This window comes from Manacus vitellinus, unplaced genomic scaffold, assembly GCF_001715985.3.
Source record: "Manacus vitellinus isolate BGI_N305 unplaced genomic scaffold, ASM171598v3 scaffold_50_pilon, whole genome shotgun sequence".
Classification (NCBI taxonomy): Eukaryota; Metazoa; Chordata; class Aves; order Passeriformes; family Pipridae; genus Manacus; species Manacus vitellinus.
In genome coordinates, this window is record NW_021940612.1 from 1,236,680 (window position 1) to 1,260,896 (window position 24,217).

At 42.4% G+C, this 24,217-nt stretch overlaps 1 protein-coding gene and 1 non-coding gene across 2 annotated transcripts; both read right to left on the reverse strand.

The window, feature by feature from the left end:
* Nucleotides 1-34: 34 nt before the first annotated feature.
* HAUS6 (HAUS augmin like complex subunit 6) lies at nucleotides 35-22,988 on the reverse strand. Its single transcript, XM_029962930.1, has 15 exons — nucleotides 22,897-22,988; nucleotides 22,092-22,164; nucleotides 20,970-21,102; nucleotides 20,257-20,404; nucleotides 16,790-16,855; nucleotides 16,620-16,671; nucleotides 16,250-16,417; nucleotides 15,507-15,688; nucleotides 14,035-14,164; nucleotides 13,423-13,516; nucleotides 11,618-11,708; nucleotides 8,030-8,093; nucleotides 7,175-7,360; nucleotides 6,604-6,739; nucleotides 35-637 (listed from the first exon to the last, which is right to left on the reverse strand). The coding sequence occupies exons 1-15, from the start codon at nucleotides 22,986-22,988 to the stop codon at nucleotides 624-626; spliced, it is 1,629 nt and encodes a 542-aa protein (XP_029818790.1). The 3' UTR covers nucleotides 35-623.
* On the reverse strand, nucleotides 9,277-9,407 carry LOC112841263. Its single transcript, XR_003212870.1, has one exon.
* Nucleotides 22,989-24,217: the final 1,229 nt, after the last annotated feature.

The window sequence follows — 24,217 nt, forward strand, 5'->3', positions numbered from 1 at the left end:
ATAAAATTGTATTAACATTACCACAAGTCATAAATTTTTGTAACATTAGTGTAAAGCATTTATTCAGCAATACACCTTAAGAAATAAACACTCCAGTGGAAGTTTAGAAGAAGAGAACAGGCAGAATTCGTGGCAATATAGACCAGAACTCTCAGGAAGAGAGATGAATGCAATAGAATGTAGAGCATCAAGTTAAATTTGAAGTTGTTGGTTTTGAGCGCTGGGGGGCTATGGGGTGTGCATTAGGAGCAAAATAGAAACACCACAGAATTCACTATTTCTCATCTGAGATTACATTTTTCCATTTTCTAGGATTTTGCCACTTAGTATCTGCTATTTTTAATATGCTTAAAAAAGAAAAAACAGTTCTGTAAAAAGATGTGGGTATATACAATGTCACCATGGATGACATGAAACTAGCAGAACCAGAGCAGGCAACTGACACTCTAAAACAAGGAGGCTGGAATACAGTCTCCACAAAAAAGAAAGTAGTGCAACTTCCCCACCCAGGCAATGACTGGAGAGGATACTTGGTCAAGTGAACCATAATTGTGCTACTATAGTTATGCTTCTGCTTTACAAATTGTATCCTGATGACGGTTCCTTTGTGCCCAGCTTCTTATTCAACTCTTCTTATCTGAAAGACAAAGCATATTAGTTTGCACTCTGTAATATTTAATTACTAGACAGATATACTGCTCTGAAAGTGTTCTGGATATATTAAAAAGACATATTTGAAACAGTACTTTAATTTTGGTTGCTATCAATCAGTTGCTATCAATACAGCCAAATCCTAAGTTACAGCTAAACTGCAGCAAGCCTTTGCACAAAGTATAAATCGCCCTACTCCTTGAGACTAGCTTGTGTTAAATTTCTAGTACTCCATTAAATCACATCATCACATGATTGTTAGGGTTGGAAGGGACCTCCAGAGATCATCTAGTCCAACATCACTGCCAAGGCAGGATCACCTAGAGCAGGTGACACAGGAACTCATCCAGGTGGGTTTTGAATGTCTCCAAAGAGGGAGACTCCACAGCCTCCCTGAGCAGCCTGTTCCAGTGCTCTGCCACCCTCAGTGTAAACAAATTCTTCCTCATGTTACTGTGGAACTTGTTGTGTTTTAGTTTATGGCCACTGCTCCATGTCCTGTCACCGGGCACCACTGAAATGAGCCTGGCACCATCTTCTTAACATCCACCTTTGAGAGATTTGTACGTATTGATGAGATTCCCTCTCAGTCTTCTCTTCTCCAGACTAAACAGGCCCAGCTCCCACAGTGTCTCCTCATCAGAGAGATGTTCCAGCCCCCTGGTCATCATTGTGGCCCTCCACTGGACCCTCTACAGTACCTCCATGTCTCTCTGGTACTGAGAAGCCCAGAACTGGGCACAGCACTCCAGACGTGGCCTCACCAGGGCCGAGTAGAGGAGGAGGAGGATCACCTCCCTCAGCCTGCTGGCCACACTCTTCCCAATGCACCCCAGGATACCATTGGCCCTCCTGGCTGTAAGGGCTCACTGCTTGCTTACAGTCAACTTGTCATCCACCAAGACTCGCAGGTCCTTCTCTGCAGAGCTGCTCTGGGACTGGTCAGTCCCCAGCTGCAGTGGTACTTGGGGTTATTCCTCCCCAGGTGAAGGACCGTACACTTGGCCTCGTTGAACCTCATTAGGTTTCTCTCTGCCTGACTCTCCAGCCTATCAAGGTCTCACTGAATGGCAGCACAGCCTTCAGGTGTAAGTGTGAGAGACTGGACTGTTAATGGTTAATGACTTAAAATAACTGTGGAGGCGCCGAGGTGCTATGCTGAAGCCAGGCTTTGAGGCCAGTAAGAGGCAAACCCTGCAAGGTTGGATGGTGCCTTCTATCATGGTAATTATTATACCTTACCCAACTCTGCTCAGCTGTAGAATTTCCCCCTCACACCTCCCCTCAGCAAAGGTCTGATGGGGCATAACTGGCTTAACCACACTGATGTGAGAGGCAGCTGTCATGTCTTAGAAGGGGCCATAAACCATCAAAGACCCCCAAAGCACCCCCAGACTCATTTCTGAGGCCTCCACCAGAGGACTGAAACCACCCCCCACCCCAGAAGAGGTACCAGGCATTCCCACCTAGTCTGAATGTATATTAACCCATAGGACTTTGTGTTTCATGGGCTTTTTCCACCCTCCATGGATCAAGACCGTGACTTGGACCAACAGTGCAACAATCAAGTCTCATTGTAGATCCATAAGTGGTGATTATGAATCTTTCTACTCTTATCCTTTCTTTCTCTTCCTTCTTTCCTTTTCTCTAACACATTTTCTAAGTGCTTTCATGTTGCCCTATTACTATAGATAATAACCAGAACTGCTACATACCTGCTTTCCATTGCAACCAAATTGTTCTAAATAAACACTACATATATATCTACAAACTTGAGTTACTCTCACCTTCAGGGGCAGGTCAAAACTCCCCTCAGCTTTCTATCATCTGAAAACTTGCTGAGGGTCCATTCCATCCCTTCATGAAGGTCATTGATAAATAAGTTGAATAAGACTGGACCCAGCAACAACTTCCCCAGTATCTGGGGAACACCACTGGCTATAGGCCTCCAGCTAGATTCTGCTCTGCTGATCACAACCCTTTGAGCTTTGCCATTCAGCCAGTTATTCATCCACCTCCCTGCCCATTCATCTAATCTACATTTCTTTAGCTTACCTACAAGGATGTTATGGGAGACAATGTCAAAAGCCTTGCAGAAGGCGAGGTAGTGCTGAGGAATACATATGGTCCAGGTAGCTGGACTAGCAAACTGCAGAGATGCAGATTGAGAATCTGCATGAGAATCTGTGACAAGAGGTCATGAACTGCTGAACTTCAGGATAAAAAAGGCATAGGTGACAGCCAGCCAGGTGAACAGGCACTGAGAGACACAGCAGGAGCTGGAAATTGCTGACCTTTTGGATAATAAAAGACATGAAGACTGGTGACACAGCAAGGTGGATGGACACAGGGACAGAAGCCGAATCCTCATGTGCAGACTCACGTGCAGGGACACTGTGAAGGTATAAAAGTCCAAGGTGTTCCTTTATTGGGGGTCCTCCTTGGAGGTACCCAGCTTGAGCTGTTTCTGTTACTATGCTGGGAATAAATGACTTTAGGGAATGAGACATCTGAGATGCTGCTAAGGGAAACACAGGGCCAAACCTGTAAGGAAACCTGGTCTGACTGTGAGAGTGTGGTGTGTGGGGGTAGTCAAGTGCAGCACCGTGGGCTCACTGAGCCACCTGCTCTGAAGGGGCTTCAGTCCCAACAGTGAAAGTCTCTGGCACTGGGAGTGTGACTGCCAGAGAGTCGCATGAATGGTCAGACCGAGAAGTTTCCTTAACAGTAGACAACATCCACTGCTCTCCCATTATCAACCTGTCCTGCCATGCCATCACAGAAGGCTATCAGATTGGTCAACCAGGATTTCCCCTTCATGAATCCATCCTGACTACTCTCCGTGACTATCTTTTCTTCTACTTGCTTGGTGATGACCTCCAGAATGATCTGTTCCATCACCTTTCCGGGAACTGAGGTGAGGCTGACTGGCCAGTAGTTTCCCGGGTCTTCCTTTTTGCCCTTTTTGAATGGGAAGTAATGTTGGCTTTTCTCCAGTCATCAGGCACCTCTCCTGTTCTCCATGATTTTTCAAAGATAATGGAGAGTGGTTTAGCAACAACATCTGCCAGCTCCCTCAGCACCTGTGGGTGCATCCCATCAGGGCCTGTGGATTTATGGTGTTAAATCTGCCTCACCAATCTCTAACCCAGCCCTCTGCAACCAAGGGGAAGTCTTCCCTTCTCCAGCCTTCTCTTACCTCCAGCATCTGGGTTTACTGAGGGCTGGCCTCAGCAGTAAAGACTGAAGCGAAGAAGGCATTCAGTAATTCCACCTTCTCTTTGTCTTCCACCATGAGGTTACGCATCTGATTGAGCAGCAGCCTCACATTTTCCTTAATCTTCCTTTTGCTGCTGAGGTACTAGTAACCGTTGTTATCCCTTGCTAAACTCAATTCCATGGGGGCCCTGGCCTTTGTTATCACATTTCTGCACACCATCTGTTTTCATGGAAGTCTTTTGTATCACTATTACTATTTCATTTTTATTAATGCATTTCAAAAATTGACCTCACATATAACTAAACACTGCACTACTGGTTAAACAGACTTAACACTTCTGTTGGAAATAGGATAAGGAGACAGGTAGGCTGGAATGCAGCATAGTTCAGACTACTAACACCTTAATGAATTCACAAAAGTTTCAACAACCTACAACACATTTCTAAACAGCCATATTTGTTCAGAGTAAATACACAACTTACAACTAACTTTGTGAATTCTCAAAATCTAACTTCAGATTACTCCATTGCTAATGCACCCTACGGTTTTTTCTTCAATAGCTGCAGATTACCTCATAAAGTCAGATGAGCATTTCTCCTCATACTTGCAAGATGTTGAAAGAACTAAAGGTAGCATGTTTACTTTGCTTTTATGTCTCATCTTCCACAAGGAATAAGCACACAAATAACCTACTTCCCTCCACTTCCATAGCAGGGTTCAACTATTCGTGGTAGTGTAACTAGTGACAGAATGGACGAAATCTTGTTAACATGGACACTTACTATTCAATTTATGTAGTAGGTTGTAGCGAGTTGACCCTGCCACATACCCACTGAAGCCACTCTCTCACTCTCCCCTCTGCAACCAGACAGAGGAGAGAGAAAAAAAAACAGCTAAGGATTCATGAGTTGAGATAAAAGCTGGGAGAGGTCAGTTACTGATTACCTTCATGGGCAAAACAGACTCAAAGTGAGGATAGTACTTAAAATTAGTACTAACAGGATAAGAGCAAAAGAGTGAGAAATAAAACTCTCTTAAAAAACACCTTCCCCCCACCCCTCCTTCCTTCCCTGTTCTCCCTTCTCCCCCCCAGCAGTGCAGAAGGACAGGAATGGGGGTTCCCGCTAAGTTGCTGTTTCTGCCGCTGCTCAGGGAGAGGAGTCCTTCCCCTGCTCCCATGGTGTCCCTCCCATGGGAGACAGTCCTTGATGGACCTCTCCAACGTGAGTCCATCCCTCGGGCAGCAGTTCTTCCCAAACTGCTGTCCCACGGGTTACTCCTCCATGGGGTGCAGTCCTTCACAAATGAGCTGTAGTGATGTGGGTCCCCCACAGGGGCCACAAGTCCTACCCGTGTAAAACCTGCTCCAGCGTGGGTTTCCCTCTCCACAGACTGCAGGTCTCTGGCAGGACCCTGCTCCATCCTGGGCCTCCCATGGGGTCACAGCCTCCTTCATGCATCCACCTGCCCCAGCATGGGCTTCTCCATGGGCTCCAGGTGGGTCTCTGCACCCCAATGGCTCTCCAGGGGCTGCAGGGGCACAGCTGCTCCACCATGGTCTGCACCATGGGCCACAGGGGCCTCAGCTCTGGCGCCTGGAGCACCTCCTGCCCCTCCTTCTGCTCTGACCTTGATGTCCACCTTGTTATTCCCATGTTCTCACTCCGCTCTTCCCTGTCTGGAATTCCTTCTGCGCAACAATCTTCTGTTCTTCAGTATGTTATCACACAGGCGTTACTATCACTCCTGATTGGCTTGGCCTTGGCCAGCGGCAGGAAGCCCATCCTGGAGGCATCTGTCATTGGCTCCACCGGACAGGGGAAGGTTCTAGCAGCTTCTAACAGAAGCCACCCCTCTAGCCCCCCCTGCTACCAAACAAACCCAGCCACAGAAACCCATTAGCAGGCTTTCATGTGGCATTGATGCCATTTCCTCCAGTTGTTCAGAGGGTATCAGCAAACATGACAGGGAGTATTTTCTTCCATTAGATTTTGGCAATGGTGTCTTAATAAATTCTTCATCCAAGGAGAATACTACTACAGGCCTGCAAAATTCATGTTTCTTTCTTTTTTCTGGTGCAGGACTGATCTACCGCTTTCAGACTCACCTCCATTATCTTCTTCTCTTTCAGATGCAGTCTTTTTAGTGCTTTATGTGAGTTGGACAGGGACTGTAGGGGTAGGTCTATTTTTTCAATATCCCTATTATTTTCTGAATTACTTTTTACATTTGCACTGATATCAAAATCAGACTCTAAGCCTGGAGACAAGCTGAGATCCATGCTATCATATTCTGGAAGTGTCTCATCCAATACTCCCATGTAGCCAGTTTCACTTCATTTTGCAAAGCCTACTTCAGATCTTCTACAGAAGCAGTATAATCTTGTTCCTGTGCTTCAGTTCTCTCAGTCTCTTGTATCCAAGATGTATTTGAATCTGAAGATTCAAAACAATGACTTATTCTCACCTGCTCTTGAGGACTAGATTCCGGAGAACTTTACCTGGGACTTGTTTTCTGACTGTAAATAAGATTCTACAGAGGAAAACAAAATCTCTTGAATTGAATTCACAGTATTCATATCTTATTAGGCCTACTACATTGTGTTACAGAGTGAACCATTCAGGTAACTTGCAGCTTTACGGAAATAATTCACTTTTTCTTCCTGTGCAATATGTCAACGAACTAATCACGTTTCTAATCAAGGAGCCTTATAAAAACAGTTTCAAACTTACACAGATTTTCTGGAGTTCGTGGAATTTCTCTCCTTGTTATAAATGGGTTAAAACACAGTGAGCTAACGAGGTCATCTAATGACATTCCTTTTTCTTCATCACTGTCAGGTGACTCAGACATCACAGTCTTTGCAATCTGTAGGATGTTAGAGAAGGGTAAATTCTGAGAAAGCAAAACTGAAACCTCTTTATTTCTATCAGGTATGGTTCAAAATAAATCCCACTCTCCAAATCATCTGGAGAATTCGAAATATCTCAACTTTTCTATAATTTATTATTTAGGTTCACAATTACCATAGTGTCCCACTAAATGAAAAGAGGGGACTGAAATCAGAATTCAACTTTTAAGTTCTCTCATCATCTATGAATCTGTCTTTCAAATAAGAAAGTGGGCTCAGAATATATTTAAGACATTAGTCAAGAACGGCATAAGCATGAAGGCTAGAGCTATATTTACATAAGTAAAACATTGTAGCAGATGAAATGTAACTAGTGAAAATTTTTAGTGAAAAATGCAATTTATTTTCCATTTATGACCATTTATTTAAAAACAAAAAAATTACTTCCTAACCTCTTCTGCCAGTTCATCTCTGGCTTTCTCAAGAAGGTCTTCTTTTTCCACAGGAGTCTTTAGCAGGGTAACATCTTGACCTGAATTCTCTTGCATTTCTGAAATGAGGAACTCTTCCTTTCCATTTTTTAGGATTTGCGGAGGCACAGGTTTTTTATTTCCCCCACAAGTTTCCATATGCAAATTCTAGAGGAAGATTCAGGAATTATTAGCAGTTGTAAACTCAAGTACTAGAATATTAGCATGAACAAATTGCTGTATGAATTCCAAAAAGCAATGGCCCAAATGTTTAGTCAATAAAAATATTTCAGTCTTGAATTCTAACTAGAGACAAAATATTTTTACAACTGTATTCGAAGTAGGACATAAGTAGTGACCAGCACAGGTTGTTATATACAACACAGACGATTTGCAACTCATTTGCAACTACGTCCAACACAGTACAGTGAACAATTGTGCAATGGACAGCTGTACATGCAAGTTGATTTTACAGCACTTTTTAACCCTCAAGTTTACACACATTTAAAGAAACGAAGTCTGACCACAGCTCACACCAAAAAGACTGTTTCAGCAAGCAGGGAATCAGTCACACACTGTATGTTACCCTGGAAGTCAGGCACAGTGCACCTCTTTCCTCCTGCTCTATTTACGGTTTTACAGGACTGACTCAGATGGGTAAGAATACTGCTAAAAAACAAAACAAAACCAAAGAACACACAAAACCAAGCCAACCAAACACACAACCGCAGTAAAAACAACTCAAAATCCCACAACCCTCTCCCACAAAGTCTAGGCTTTGATCAATATAAAAAGTACATGTCTTAAGTTTAACTTATTTGACAAGTAGAAAATTACATTTTTGATCAACAGGTCTCTGTTTTCAGGTGCTTCCAACAGCTTCAACAGCACTGAAGAGATCCTTGAGGGGGAGAGAAAGAGAGTGTAAAAAAAGAAAAAAACCCACACCAGCAATTTTAGAGACAAATTAAACTTGTGGAATGCTGTAGTGGGTTCCTGTTGCTGGGTTTTGGTAGCAGTGGAAGGCTAGAGGGGTGGCTTCTGTTAGAAGCTGCTAGAACCTTCCCCTGTCCGGTGGAGCCAATGACAGATGCCTCCAGGATGGGCTTCCTGCCGCTAGCCAAGGCCAAGCCAATCAGGAGTGATAGTAACGCCTGTGTGATAACATACTGAAGAACAGAAGATTGTTGCGCAGAAGGAATTCCAGACAGGGAAGAGCGGAGTGAGAACATGGGAATAACAAGGTGGACATCAAGGTCAGAGCAGAAGGAGGGGCAGGAGGTGCTCCAGGCGCCAGAGCTGAGGCCCCTGTGGCCCATGGTGCAGACCATGGTGGAGCAGCTGTGCCCCTGCAGCCCCTGGAGAGCCATTGGGGTGCAGAGACCCACCTGGAGCCCATGGAGAAGCCCATGCTGGGGCAGGTGGATGCATGAAGGAGGCTGTGACCCCATGGGAGGCCCAGGATGGAGCAGGGTCCTGCCAGAGACCTGCAGTCTGTGGAGAGGGAAACCCACGCTGGAGCAGGTTTTACACGGGTAGGACTTGTGGCCCCTGTGGGGGACCCACATCACTACAGCTCATTTGTGAAGGACTGCACCCCATGGAGGAGTAACCCGTGGGACAGCAGTTTGGGAAGAACTGCTGCCCGAGGGATGGACTCACGTTGGAGAGGTCCATCAAGGACTGTCTCCCATGGGAGGGACACCATGGGAGCAGGGGAAGGACTCCTCTCCCTGAGCAGCGGCAGAAACAGCAACTTAGCGGGAACCCCCATTCCTGTCCTTCTGCACTGCTGGGGGGGAGAAGGGAGAACAGGGAAGGAAGGAGGGGTGGGGGAAAGGTGTTTTTTAAGAGAGTTTTATTTCTCACTCTTTTGCTCTTATCCTGTTAGTACTAATTTTAAGTACTATCCTCACTTTGAGTCTGTTTTGCCCATGAAGGTAATCAGTAACTGACCTCTCCCAGCTTTTATCTCAACTCATGAATCCTTAGCTGTTTTTTTTTCTCTCTCCTCTGTCTGGTTGCAGAGGGGAGAGTGAGAGAGCGGCTTCAGCGGGTGCCTGGCATCTTAAAAGGCTGTTACATATTGTATGCTCCGTATCTGTCCGTTACGATTTCCCTCAATTCGTCCCGGTCATCAGAAAGCAATTTTACTATAGGGAGAACAATGTGACAATTAGGGCAGATTTAGCCCTATTTGTGTATCAGCCTCCCAAAATTAATAAATTAATAAACTTTGCCCTTGATTACTACACAGAAAAAGAGGGATTTTGCGATACTTTTGTAAACAAGTTTTCGGCATTCTGCAATCAAAGATAACTAAAAAGTCTTCTGCACACTTGACATCATTCTTTCTCCTAGATATTGTATTCTTTGTCTGAATCACTTCCAGCATGCACAGGTCTGTTCCTATACAAACTTGTTGATATTTAACAATCCCCTGGCTACCAAAGACTTCAGCCTTAACACTTCTAGGGAGTTTAGTGCTAATTTCATAGCTCTCAAAAATGCAGTCCTCACTTGTTAGGAAAAGCGCACCTTAAAATCTTAACATTTGCTGTTACCTGTCTGTAGAATCAGAAGACGACAAAAATCTATGCCGTATAAAGCCACTGAAAGAAATCCAGAATTTAGTTGTTAACTATTTTGACAATCTCTGAGACTTATATGCAACTACTTCTGCTGACGTCTAAGAATCATATGCCCAATAAAGGACAACCTTCCTTTGCTAACTCCTGTCGTGGGTTGTCCTTGGCCAGATTCTAGGCACCCACTGAAGTCACTCTGAGCTGGGAGAGGCCACACAGGCAAAATAGACTCAAGGTGGGGTTAATACTAAAATTTATTACTAACAGGATAAGACCTAAAGAGCGAGATATAAAACACACTTTCCACCCACCCCTCCTTCCTTCCATGTTCTCCCTCCTCCCCCCGCCGCAGTGCAGGGGGACAAGTCCATCCCTCAGGCAACAGTTCTTCCAAATCTGCTGTCTCATAGGTCACTCTTCCATGGGCTGCAGGGGAACAGCCTGCTTCACCATGGTCCTCACCACAGGTTACATGGGGGGCCACAGCACTGAGTAGTTCCCCTACTCTGTGGGGTTCCTCCCACGGGTAACAGTCTCTGATGGACCTCTCCAAGGTGCATCCACTCCTCAGGTAGTAGTTCTTCCATATCTACCATCCCGAGAGTCACTTCTCCATGGGGTGCAGGGGGGCCTCTGCACCCCAATGGTCCTTCATAGGATGCAGTCCTTCATAGGCTGAGCTGTACCGATGTGGATTCCCCACAGGACAATGAGTCCTACCTGGGAATAACCTGCTTCAGCATGGATTTTCCTCTTCACGGGCCACAAGTCTCTTGAAGGACTCCGCTCCATCCTGGGCCTTCCATGGGGGGTAACGGCCTTCTTCCATGCATCCGTCTGCTCCAGCATGGGCTCGGCTGCACCACAGTGCGCTGCCCTGGCCCCATCCACAGGGGCTGCTGCTCAGCTCGGCCGGCACTGCCGAGAGTAGCACGGGCGGCTCAGCTGGGGCACCACTGCTTGCTCTGGGCTAGGTGCTGAGAGGCCTGGCTGCCTCTGCCCACCCCCCACCCCCACAGCGGGGGAGGCGGCAGGGCCACCTAGGAGCTTCAGTCAGCTCTCTCCTGGCTGGAATTCTTCTGTGCAACAAACTTGTTCTTAAATATGTTATCACAGAGGCGTAATTATTGGCTCTCCCTTGGCCAGCAGCAGGAAGTCCCTCCTGTAGCCAGCTATCATTGGCTTCACTGGGGGGAAAACTTCTAGCAGCTTCTAACTGAAGCCACCCTATGTAGGCCCCCCCCACTACCAAAAACCCAGCCACCTCAACCCACGACACTCCCTTTCTCTCCTAGTAGGAAACTTTCAAGTATCTGTAGGATTCATATTATGAAATACAGAATTATTCAAAAGGTCATGAAACATTCCTGGACTAAGCAAATGACAAACGGGCAAAAAATTTTAGAATATCATTGTTCTGTGTTCTATCCTTCACTGGTAATATAGTAAGAGTAGTTAAAGAACAACGTAATTGTAACTCTCAAGAAGAGTCATGAAAAAAGTCTTGTTGAGGAGGTTTAGCCTAAGAAACAAAATTTTCTGTTCTCTCCACCCACCTCTTAAAGCTTGGAACAATATATTTAAAAAGTGAGATAAAAACCTTGCAACTTGGCTGCTACGCATCCTATTCAGCAGCAACTAGTTGATCAATCAGTCACCAGCCAGAGAAAGCAGCAGTTACTTTAGGCCTATCTTGCTAACTTAGGTGGTGGTGACATGTAAGAAATGGGCTACTGAAATATTCCACTAAGGTTCAAGATATACAAAATATTCAAGTCCAGCAAATAAATTTCTTTTTTTTCCCATTGCTTTTTTATCATTTTCTCATTAAGCATACCATTTTGGTGGTGATGATGACTTATCCATCATAGTTTCCAAAGCTCCCTCATCTTTCTCACAACGTTCTTTATTAAGAGAGTCAAAAATACCTAGAAAAGCAAGTAGAAAGTTTTATTATTGCTTCCATTTCCTTTGCGCAGGCTTTCTAGGTGACATGACTGACTCAGAGCACTTCTGTAGACTACTCACAGAATGGACTTTATGAAACTCTTCAAGAAAAATAAATTAATATGTAAGCAGGACAATGTTATCAATCCTTTTGCTCAGGTACCACCTGTAGCCACAGATGCCACTAGTAGCCAGCTCTTTGTGTTGTTCCTGAACACATGTTCAAGAAGAATGGTACTATCTGCTGCCCTACATTATCAATCACACATTCCACCTTCTTCCAAACTACAATCCCAGCCACATCATTATTAGCCTCACCTCTCCACAAATGCATCAGTTGTGTGGCACATCAACTACACAGAGCACAATTCCACTCATGTTTACCCCAACTGCATTAATTAATAAATATCTCTCATCCCTTTTGCTGACTCAGTTTAAGCAAGGCAAAGCACACTATAAGTAAATATTTTGCACATTATCAGAGGTACACATACCTCAGCTAAGGACCCTCTACAATAATAAATACTAATTTGGGCACATCTTTAATGAAAAGTTGAAGCTTAATCTCACTAGTTCTCTACTAACCCTAAATTTCAGCTTCTGCAAAGAAAAATGGCATTTCCTGTTGCATTCACCTCAACAACACATCCAAAAATCCAAGCTCACTTCAGGTTGTTAGGTGAGGTTAATTTTTAGAGCTTACTATATCAACAGGCAGAAAGTTAAGTTTTCTTAATGGCTGGATTCTCCAATTGAGCATCTTAACCACAGAGTAGAGAGAATATCACAGACACAGTCTGTTTCAAGCTTTTGGATATTACCAGCTCACGGCATCATTGCACAATCTTTAAAATTTTTAAGGCAAACTACCTTCCTTCCGTTTGCAGATCTGAGGCCTTTGCTTTGCAGCTTCTAGCCTTACCCACGTATCCTCAGACTGCTGGAGAAGCACTTTCATCTTTGTAATCAAAAGGATCTTCTTGCTATTGTTTTGCATCTTGAAATTCCAATATGCCTCTGCTATGCCATTTTTCCTAAGAGGGACTGCAAGTGACACGACTCAAGCAGTCTTCCCCCTTGCTTTGTAACTTCTAACTCCACTAGGGACATCACCACTTTGTCAATAAGCATTACCCAGTAAAATATAATCAGCCTATCAGCTGATTAGCATGTACAACAACCATGACCAAAGTGAGCTTTGATCAACACTGGTAACCTAATGACTGGAAGCATCAAATAAGGTCCTAATCAAATGGCACAGTTACTATGGAATTATTTCAGAATGTACTAGGGAAAGATACTTACCTGCAAGGACACCTTCAGTTTCTTTTCCTATGTGACCAGTGGGAAAGTTTTATCTTCTTTCTTTCTTTCTTACTACTTCAACCCAATATCTTTACTGAATGTATTTTCTAGAACTCATGAACCTTTGTACACATAAATCTGTCTCAACATCATTAGTACAAGAACAACAAAATATCAAACAGCTCAGCACTGGGTTTTTGCCAAACTTCAGAGGATCTCCCAGACAAGACAAGGCTGAAAAATTGTGACAAAGAGTCATTCAGAACCAGATTACCACAGACTACTATAGAATATCTGCAAACACAGGCAGGGAGCCTTTTTGACTCCAAGTAACTTTTAACAATTGTGGCAGTGGGGGAGAAGAAAAAGAAGCTTCTCCTGGTCACTCACCTGAAATTGATGCTAGATATTGATGAAGGTCACGGTCTTTATCTTCTTCTGGAAGACTAGGAGACTGGGGTGGTGAAGCTGTTGAACTAGGTTCCTTTCAAAATGAAGGAAAAGCTTACACAAGGAGGCTGAAAAAATCTGCTCATCAACAGCAATTAACAGATAGTTATTTACAACAGCTTTTCTGCAAATCAGCTCTCAGACTTAACATGAAGCTTCTCTCTCAGCTGGGTAGCCAGGCAAGGGTATAACCTTTGAGTGTCAGAATGGAAATTTTTGTTCATTCATCAAGCACACCACTCAAGAAGGGAAAAACAGAATTCGGACTGAGAGCACACAAATGCTTATCTCCCACACAGACAAAACCAAAACCAATCACTTCCCTCTTACACTGATCTACTATCTTGACAAGATGGTTCCATTCTCCCATCTCAAGTGAAGACACAGCTGTCATAAAGTCAAATGTATGCTCTTTTAGAAAGACTTCATAAAGCATAATCAGCTATTCTGCACTATGTAATGCCCCCAGCCTCACATATAAAGCTTAAGTGTAGATCTACATCCTCCCTCACCTTCTCTTCCCCAGAATCAGATAAACTGAACACTACTTACTAGATCCTCTTTAAAGATTGAATTAAAAGGATGATGGCCAAGAAATGTTTTCCACTTCATTTCCCAGTCTTCCTCTTTTCTAGAAATAGATTCACACACTGACACACAATGTTGATGCTCTCTTTCTGGCCTGTAACATATAAGCATGGAAAATGGTAACACATCTGTTTGTGGAGATAACAATTCTGCATAAAGATGTATTATGTGTTCTCCTTATTCTGCAAAACCTGCCATATATATGAACTTATTCATGCATTTGTGCCTGTACTAAGAACTAACTGAAATTCACAACTGTCCTAGTTAGAGCAGCCAGGAGCAGTTCATCATTGTTTAGGTGTAACCCAAACTATGTATTCTATACCCTCTATGTCATTTCCCAGGAACTGTTAACAATAGAACATTTGCAGCAGCTGCCCAGAGCACACCTGACCCCTCAGGCTACAAGCTGGGTGTTAAGAAGCCTGTGAGATAGGAGGATGTTCCTATCCTCACACAAATGACTCCCCTCCAGGGAGTCATTAGCACCTCCACACCCAGCATGAAGGGTCATGTCTGCTAGTGGGTCATCAAGGATTCCAAAAATACCTCACCGACTCACAATCACCCACTGTGGAACTCCCCGCCCTGGGGGAGGTACTGGGCATTCCCACTCAAACCTGAGTGTATATCATCTTGGGGTTGTGGGACTTCTGGGCCCTACTCATTGGATCCAGAGGAGGATCAGAACCTCGACCGGACTGTGACCACCACCCTTGACCAGACTGCAACCAGCACTCTCACCAACAGGTTTTCCTCCCCTTTTACTTTGGACTCAGGGGGACCACGTGGGGCTCAGCACAGGGGCCAACAAACACCATTCTGTTTGTGCCCCAGGGTGCTGGGTTATACATCTGGATTTTGCAGGTTAAAATCAATTGTTTGTCCGTATAATTGTATTTATTGTATTATTGTTATTAAATTGTAACTCTGACTTATAATCTCTTTTGAGTTGAGTTCATTTCTCCTGCCAGTTTACCTTTAAACCAGCACAACAATCAAAAAACTGGCTGCTAGGTATCCTTATGTTTTTGCACCAGAATTAGAAGAACTATATTTAAATACATACAGAAATGAGATACACTCTTTAAACTTCCCTAAGCTAGGTTCAGGTAGAAGTTTTAAAAATCTCAGAACCTATTAACATAACAAGAAAAAAAAAGTAAAAATCAGATCAGCTAGCAAATGAGGTTCCCAGGAACAAAGTCTAGAATATTAATGAAGCCAAGACAGAAAGCTGAAGTTACTTAGAGAAGAGTCTCAATTAAAACTTATATAAATAATCAAGACAAACGTTAATTTCCCAGAGGCAAAGGAAAATGACTCAACCAAATGTCTTTCCTATAAGTAACATTTTTCTAGAAAAGTCTCCATGGTAGTTAGACACGATCCTAAGATTTAAGAACACGGGAGAGAAAAAATTTGCCAACAATTACCTCTTTGTGTTCAAATTCTGTAATAAATTATTGCAAGATTTAACCATGTTCTCAATCTTGTGAAGTTCTTTTAATTCAGACTGACAGTGTTCATTTCTCAACATCCTCAAGGTTTCATTTAACACGTGTATGACTGCTAAGAACTTCAATTTTCCATCTTCATAGACATTTTCAATAAAACCCTTGAAGTTTAGCAAGCAAGAAAAAAATTATTGACCAGTACCAATATCAGAAAGTTATGTCTTTTGCAGTAAGAGCAGACTGATTCAGTTCCTGATTGTTTTATTTGTCAAATAATGCATTCTAGATTAAACCAATATGAACTGAGGAAACTTCAACCAATGAGGTATTCCATTTAACCACTATCCCAAAAGCTGTGATACAAACAACACCAATGATGTAACTGAACAATACCATATACTACACACTGGAAACAAAAGCAAAAGTTAAAGCAATAGTTAAACCAGTCAACCTAGTTTTAATGTCTAAACAACAAAAAAGTCAAGTACTAACCAAGTCAAGTACTACTTATCAATGTAGCTACTGAACCAAAAAAGTTAATGGGTTAAACATAACAAATACAAAAGAGCGTTATAATCCTAACAAGTTTTTGCATACAGACTACGTATTTTACGCATCCTTTAGCAATCATCTCTTATAATCCATGAAGTATTTATTTTTTAAGGTATCTAATCGCACACCTGGGGACTAGAAATTTAGCAAGAAGAACAAAAACTACTTACTTCATCATTTTCAATTCTGTGAGTCAGCAACCCTGGAACTCTCAAAACAACATCAGTTCCATCTAAAATACACTGATGCGCACAATTTTCAAGTATAGAATCCACAACTTCCTTATCCTTTTTCAGAGATGTAAGCATTTCCATTATAAGTGTCCACATACTGCGGACCTTAATGGGCAACACAAAAATGCTATGTTAAAATCTTTGCCATAATATCTATAATGACAGAGTATCAAAACAGCGTAAAGGCAGATGAAGGGGCCAGCATAATCAGAGATAGACAAGGGGAAATAAAAGTATCTGAGAGCAGGTGTTGCAGAAACATTAGAAGAAACACAATACACTGTCACAGCAGAAACAAAATCCTCACCTTTTCAATTCTCTCAACTGTGTCACTTTTGTTTTGGTCATTTTGTTTCATCCTATATGCACATGCAAAACAAAAGTTCAAGTGGACCATAATGAAATTACAGTTCCTATTTCATAAACTGAGTAACTAAACAATTTTATATATCCTAACTTACAAGGAAAAACATTTACCTCAAAGACTGTATCTGCATAACTGCATATTCAGACTCTGTCTCTTCTATTTCTTTAACTAAAACCCTAGGAAAAAAGTTAACAGTTACCACAGGTTTATCAGAATTACTTGCAGCCACTAACTAATCTTGCTTATTCTTTCAAAATCTGCATACTGAGATAGCTATGGAATAATGTAAAAAAAAAAAAAAGTTTAATAAAACTTCCTTACCATGACTTCATGTAGAATTAGTGTCAGGAAAGTGACTAAGATATATATAAATTAAGCAATCAAGCTGTCTCAATAGAATGGTTTCTATTAGACCCAACAATGATAATGAAGTTACTAGAAATGTACATTATCAACATAAACCTCCAAACATATTCATCAATTGTACCACATACCTCAGTTTCAAGACCAGAGAACAGAATATGGGAGTACAAGCAGCTGGACCACTTAAGTTCTTTTGCTGAAGCGCTTTTATTGACTTTTTAAGCATGTAAAAATAGTGGTCTGATTTTCAGAAACACTGGGTGCCTAATCATGCTGAATTCGCAAGGATCTTCAGAGTTGTGATCCCTTGTCAAGAATGAAAAAAACTATAAAGAACTGCATTTTTGAAGGATATCATTGTGCAATAGCAGTAATGTTTCCCAAGCAAGGTCGCAGGAGATACAGAATTACAGAAATCAGACAAGTTCATGAGAGTTTGACCTCTGGAAATTGTATTGCTGACCCTTCCATTGAAAGCAGAGCCTTTAGTTATGTTACTCATGGTCTTGTCAAGCCAAGTCTTGAATATTTCCAAGAATGGAGATTCCATTTCTCTGGGCAACCTTTTTCAGTGTTTAATTGTTCTCATATGAGACTTTTTTAAAATCCAGATGGAGTTTTCCCCTACGTACCTTTTGCCTGTTGCCTTGTCCTGTCACCATACATCCTTGTTAAGAGAGTACCTCCATCTTCTTTACAACTACTTTTTAGATACTGAAATTGTGATTAATATCCCTGAGCATTGCCTTTTTCAGGCTAAACAAACCAAGCTTCTGCAGCTTTTACTCATGTGTCAAGTTCTCCAACCCTCTAAACACTGTGGTCCTCTGCTAGTATCTCTCCCATCTTTCACTCTCCCCTCAATCGGGCAATCAAAGCTCAACATAGTATTCCAGGTGTGGTGATAGAATTGCCAACCCCAGCCAGCAACTAAGTATCACAGAGCTGCTCACTCCCTCCCCACTTCCCCAGTTCCAGCAGGATAGGGAGCATCTGAAAAATGGTAAAACTTGTGAGCTAAGAACAGTTTAATAACTGAAATAAAGTAAAATATTGTAACAACAGAGATGTAAAGCAGAAAGAGAGAGAGGAATAAAACAAGAAAAACAAGTGATGCACAATACAATTGCTCACCGGGTCCTGACCAGTGCTCTTTTCCATACAGCATAGCACGCTGCTGATCTCCTTGGCTAACCAGGGCACTCTGCTGACTCATGCTCAGCTTATGGCCCCACACTACTCTCACCTCCAGTTCTTCTTAGCAGAGCTACTTCCCAGACAATCATCCACAAGCCTGTGCTGCTGTTAGGAACTACTTCATCCCAGGTGCAGGAGGTCACACTAGCCTCTGTTAAATCTCACACAATTTTTGTTGTGCAGGTCTACAAACGCAGCAAAGTCTCCCTATGTAATGCCTCCTCACTGCAATGTATCTCCTTTCCTCACAGTTTGGCACCTTCTGCAAGTTTGGCCAGTTTGCATTCAATCTTGTCATCCATATCCCTTAGGAAGACACAGTATTAGCCACAGAAGAACTCCACTCATGGACAGCTACACCAGTTACAACTTTGAGGCACTATCACCCTTTGGGCTCACCCCTTTAGCTGTTCTGAAATTATGCCAGGTAAGTATCCCTGCATGCTTGGATGATTCCATCAGGTAGCAGTGAAACCTTTGCTGCACCCTCTTCTTCTATCAGTGTTTCGTTGCTTTTCACCATTGCTTCTTGGAATAGAGACTGGGCTACTGACCTTAGCCATGCACACTGAGGCAAAGCACGCAGTATTTTAGCCTGTAAAACTTTTAGCTTATCATTTCGTTCAGAGGCAGACCTAAATCCACCACATACTTCCACTTCCTAATAACATACCTACATGATTCTTTTTTCATGCTTTTATCAGGTTCTTGAAGCTTTAGGTGAACTTTGGTTCTCATAGGTACCTCACTGCACACCTGAGGAATACTTCTGTATTCGTGTCTGGGAGTCAGTTCCCTTTTCTATATTCCATATCCTGCTACTCTGGTTTCTGAAGTCAATCACAGGCTCACTGCCCTAATCTGGTTGGTTCCTTGTTACACCTGCCTCTTTTTCTACTTAAGGTGATGGACCATGCATAAGCTTCATCAATGATCTCTGAAAATATCACTCTTGAGCCTTTCTGCTCAAGAGTCTGCACAAGATGTCTTCTAGCAGTTCCTGGGCTAGTGGAAATTCACTCAAATTATCAATCCATTGTTATTAGTTTTCCACTCAACTTCCTCACTTTCCTTAGGATCCTAAGTTCTACAGTCTTAGCTACAGTGACCATGAAAGTCCTGTAGTGTCTCCAGAGAAGTTTCTCTTACTTAGATGCAGTGAGTTCAAAAGAGCACCAATCCTATATGGAACACTGTGATTGCATTACAAAGTCATCCTCTAGGCACTCCCACTTCCCACATTGCTAATGCATCACTGAAATGCTTTCCCAGCAAATACCAGGGTAAGCTGAAGATTCTGTAAGAATCAAGGCCAGCTGATACCCACCATGAGGTCTGCCTGGATGCTAAACCCTCAGATCTTGATCCAAAGCCATGAAACATGATTAGTCCTCTTGTGTGGAGCTATGCTATGTGCACTGTCACTGCTCTTTTACCTATAGTGCAACTCATTGCCCTTTGCTGCCATTTACTGAACAGCTCACAACTGTCCATGACAGTGCTCCAGTCACAAACTATCCCACACCAATCCTTTAAATTCCATTGATACATAACTCTGTGACTGCACAGAAAGTTCCAGGTCTTCCATAAAAAAAGAGTAATAAATAGCATACTTTTGGTGAAATAATTAAGGTTCCTGTAAACAAAATATGTCTCACAATGACTAAGCAAAGCCAAATGTTTCATCCTGAGACAGTTATATTTTAAAGATATGACCCTTCAAAAGTTAAGAAATCATAGTGTGCTATACATGCAAAATTCCCTGATCATTTTAATGCCCTACTGATCATATCTTCCAAAATACAGCATTTCCTAAATGAAGAACTAATTTTTTAGACTACTGTACTTCACAAAAGATCTACAAACAGTAGAGCTGTCAATTAAAAGATGTAAAGGGGGAAAATATGGGAGAACTCATAAGGTAAAGCAGATGTAGCCTCCTCAAATCCCTTCAAAAACACACACGCATAACTTAGCTTTTATGAAAAGACTAAATTTCTTTAAATGCATTACTTACTGTGCTTTTTTCCCATATTCTTGAATAACAGTGTCTCCCTTTTGAAGAATTTGCAGCAGTTTATTGTATCCAACTCTACGTCTTGCTTTTGCAATGTACTTGTCCTCAGGTCTCAACGTTACAGCTTCAGCAAAAGGTATACAAGTGCCTAAACAGAAGTTTATGTTTGGATGACATCATTCACTTTTAGCAAATGGATAGCTTCTTAATCTACCTAGTTGGAACTGAAATGATCACAAATCAAGATGCTCGTTTTACCTGGACTGAAATAGAGCATGCAATGTACTGCCTTTTTTGCCATTTTTTTTCTGTTGTATGTATCTTCATTCCCTCATTCTCTTTCTTTTTTCTTTAGGTTATCAAAACAATTCAAGATGCCTAGAATAGACAGGTCTGATGCTTCAGAATTCATCAAGTTCTGAGGAAGAATATGGTATAGCGAGCCAATACTTTTGGACCAAATCATTACTTGTGTAGCCAGTGGTGTAGAACATTGCATAGATGAGCCTTGGAACAAGACGCATAAAGCAACAGAGAGCAAAACAATCAGCATTGTTCTATCAGCAGTAGCTCTACACAAGTGCACAGGACACTGTGAAAGACTGAACTGAGCAGCCAACTCAGAACTACTTACAGCTCTTGTCATACATTAAAGACCGACAGATGTACAAACACAACAAACAAAGCATTTTTATTCTTTCGTTACAACTTACCTACAGAGAACTTTCTCATGTCCTCAATCATTACATATCTTGCAAACCAGTAGACTAAGTGAACAAATTTAGGACCAGCAGGAGAAAGCAGTGATGAAGCTGTAATCTTTGGAAGACGGCTTTTCCCTGGATGCTAGAAAAGTTAAATTGTTTTAAACACAGATGTAATCTAAGAAATAAAGCATAAACAACAGCTATCAAACACATAGCTGAGTACCAAAACACTACAGACTACTTGCTAGCAAACCTGATGCAAAGCTAAATGACTTTGCTACCACAGCTGACACTTTCTCTAGTCAGCAGAAGAGAACAAAGCTTTTTTCAATATTCCTACCACCACCCCGAGTTCTGTACACAAGACAGCTTCAATGCAAAGACTGAAATTAGTGTTGGGTAAATGTGAGAAATCGGTGCCTTCCTAATTGGTAATCCCTATCTTTGAAAACACATTAAAGTTTTCTTTCGTCTTTTCCACTCAAGTAATTAATTAATGCAGTTTTACCATATTCAAAGATACTGCATTGCTGGCTTACACTTTGTCCATTATTACTAAAAAATCAAAAGTTTTGCAGTATATAAAGATGTAATTTTTAGAACAATTATTAAAACAAAGGCAGCATAAGAAGATAACATAATAACCAATGATACCTGAAGCAATCAGTTTTGATTTATCTTTTTTAAAAGCTTGCCTTAAATTTTAGTCCCTTTTCTTATATACAAGGAAAGACTAATATTAAAGTTTTTCATGCATGTGAAACAGCTTTCACAATAATAAGCACATTCCCAGGCAACTTAAACAAACACCTCTCAAGCTGAAGGAAGTTATTCTCACCCAGAGCTAAGGAACTCTCTAGACTTATGTTTAATTAAATACCATTACCCAGAAGCAAGCCACAGAAGTTTTAAGACCTAAGATTAGGTCCCTGTCATCTAAATTCCACAATGCCACAGTCTTTTCTTCAAAGAAGTCCAAAATAAACTATGTGAAAGAACACACAAGGTAAAACTGAATTCTTTGATAAAAATCCTTATTTAAAACTTTGATTTAAAGGAGTTTTCTCAAAAAAAAATGAGGTCACAGAAACCAGCACAGCATCAACTTCCACTCTTCATGATACTTACTGAAATTTCTCCTAGCCACTTACAGCACTGCTTCCTAAATTGAAGATTGGCTTCCGCTCCCAACACATAATTCCTTTCCATTTAAAAAGGATGAGTGAAAAAAAGAAAAAAAAAAATTCAAAACATGTTCAAATATCCAGATACCTAATTAACCATTATAAAAACAAGACTAAGACAAAGATTTCTTTTTATGCCTACTGGAGGAGCCAGCAAATGAGGGACATATATCCTAGACCAAGAATAGCTAAAAGTTTGTTAAATGACAATGTTTTCTTTCCATAAGTTAACTACAGACTCAGAGACAGATTTGTCTGCAGCTCTTTCTAACTTAGGATAAGGGAAAAAGAACAAAAAAGGGGTCATAACTGACCATTTTCATATCACTAGTCTTCCTCCTGCCATGTCTTCAGATGCATAAGCTAAAACAGCTCAGCTTTAAGAGGAAAACCATTTAATAAACATAGGGTTCTTGCCATGCTGAAGATCCTGGCAGCAATCCATAAATGGGAAATGTTACTCTTTGTTTGGTCAGCAATATGAATGGAGAAGATAGATTACTTTGCAGCTATTAAGTTTATATCAAAGTTATAAACTTTGTCACCAAGTTACAGATACTATCAGACACAACTTTAATTATTCCGAAGTTGTGATACAGAGTAGTGATGAAAAGGAAACGAATATTCTGACTGTATGCTCTTCTTCCACAGTATTCCCCAAGTGACCACTTCCCTCCCTCCAGCAAGTGTATAAACATATTCTTAATTAAGGGCAGAGCAGCAAATAACCTCACAAGCCACACACTTACCGAAAAGTTTCTTGTGCACGGTCCTTATCCAGCTTAGTAAACAAGAAGAGGGCAACGACAGCAAACGCTTTGGGGTTTGGTTTATCAAACATGTTCCTAATACACAAATAAACAGCCCTATCAGAAGTAGTTATGGTGACAAATTAATAGAGCATTTTTACTGACCACTAAAGATTACAAAACATTAGGTTACATTAAAGCATTACAAATTACACATTGAATACTTTGTTACTTGTGTGTAAAAGTATACATCGTCCAGCCTATTTAACACAGGTGAAATCCAGGGCTGCATCAAAAGCATGGCCAGCAAGTTGAAGGAGGTGATTCTCCTCCTTTGTTCTTCTGAGACTCCACCTGGAGTACTGCATTCAATTTTGCTGCCCCCAACATAAGAAGGACATGGAACTGTTGGAACAAGTCCAGACTAGGCCCACGAAGTTGATAAGGGAACTGGAGCACTTCCCCTATGAAGGCAGAGAGAGTTGAGCTGTTCAGCCTAGAGAAGAAGAGGTTCTGTGGAGATCTCACAGCAACCTTCCAGTATCTGGAGTGGTCCTACGGGGAAGCCAGAGAGGGACTCTTCATAAGGAACTGCAGTAGCAGGACAAGGAGTAACGGGTAAAACTTGAAAGAGAGGAAATTTAGGTACAATATTAAAAAGAAATTCTTTATTGTGTGGGTGGTGAGGCACCAGAGCAGGTGGCCCAGGGAGGCTGTGGATGCCCCATCCCCGGCGGTGTTCAAGGCCTTGAACAAACCTGGTCTACTGGGAGGTGTCCCCCCTGTCCGTGAGCGAGGGGGTGATCTTCCAACTCCTTGACGTGCTATTATTCTATGAAATAATTCCGGCGAGAGCGTTACCTTTCAAGGCCAGTTTTGAAAACACGCACTAGGGAGCCGCTCACCTCGCCTTCCCTACGGGACTGTGTGGGGAAGCAGCTCTTATTATTCCTGGGGTTCATTTCTTTGGACAGAGGTAACACGGACCGCGGTGGCACTAGGGGCTTTTATCCTGCGCTACATATTGCCAGGGGCATCGGGACCCCCGGTGGCTACGGCGAAACGGTCCCGCCCCGCTCCAGCCGAGCGCTCCCGGTGGAAGAGCCACCGCCCCACCCGCCTCGCTCCCCCGGCCCTCCCTCGCACTGACCGTCCCCACGTTCACGTCCTCGGAGCATTTGTTCGGGTCGCGCCCAGGCCAGCAAGTAGAGCCAGAAGTGATCCTTCTCGCAGACGTGGGCCATGGCTGCCCGGGCGCTCGCCGCCGCGGGCACCCGCGCGCTCGCGCCGCCAGCCCGCGCAAAACAGAGCCCCACACCGG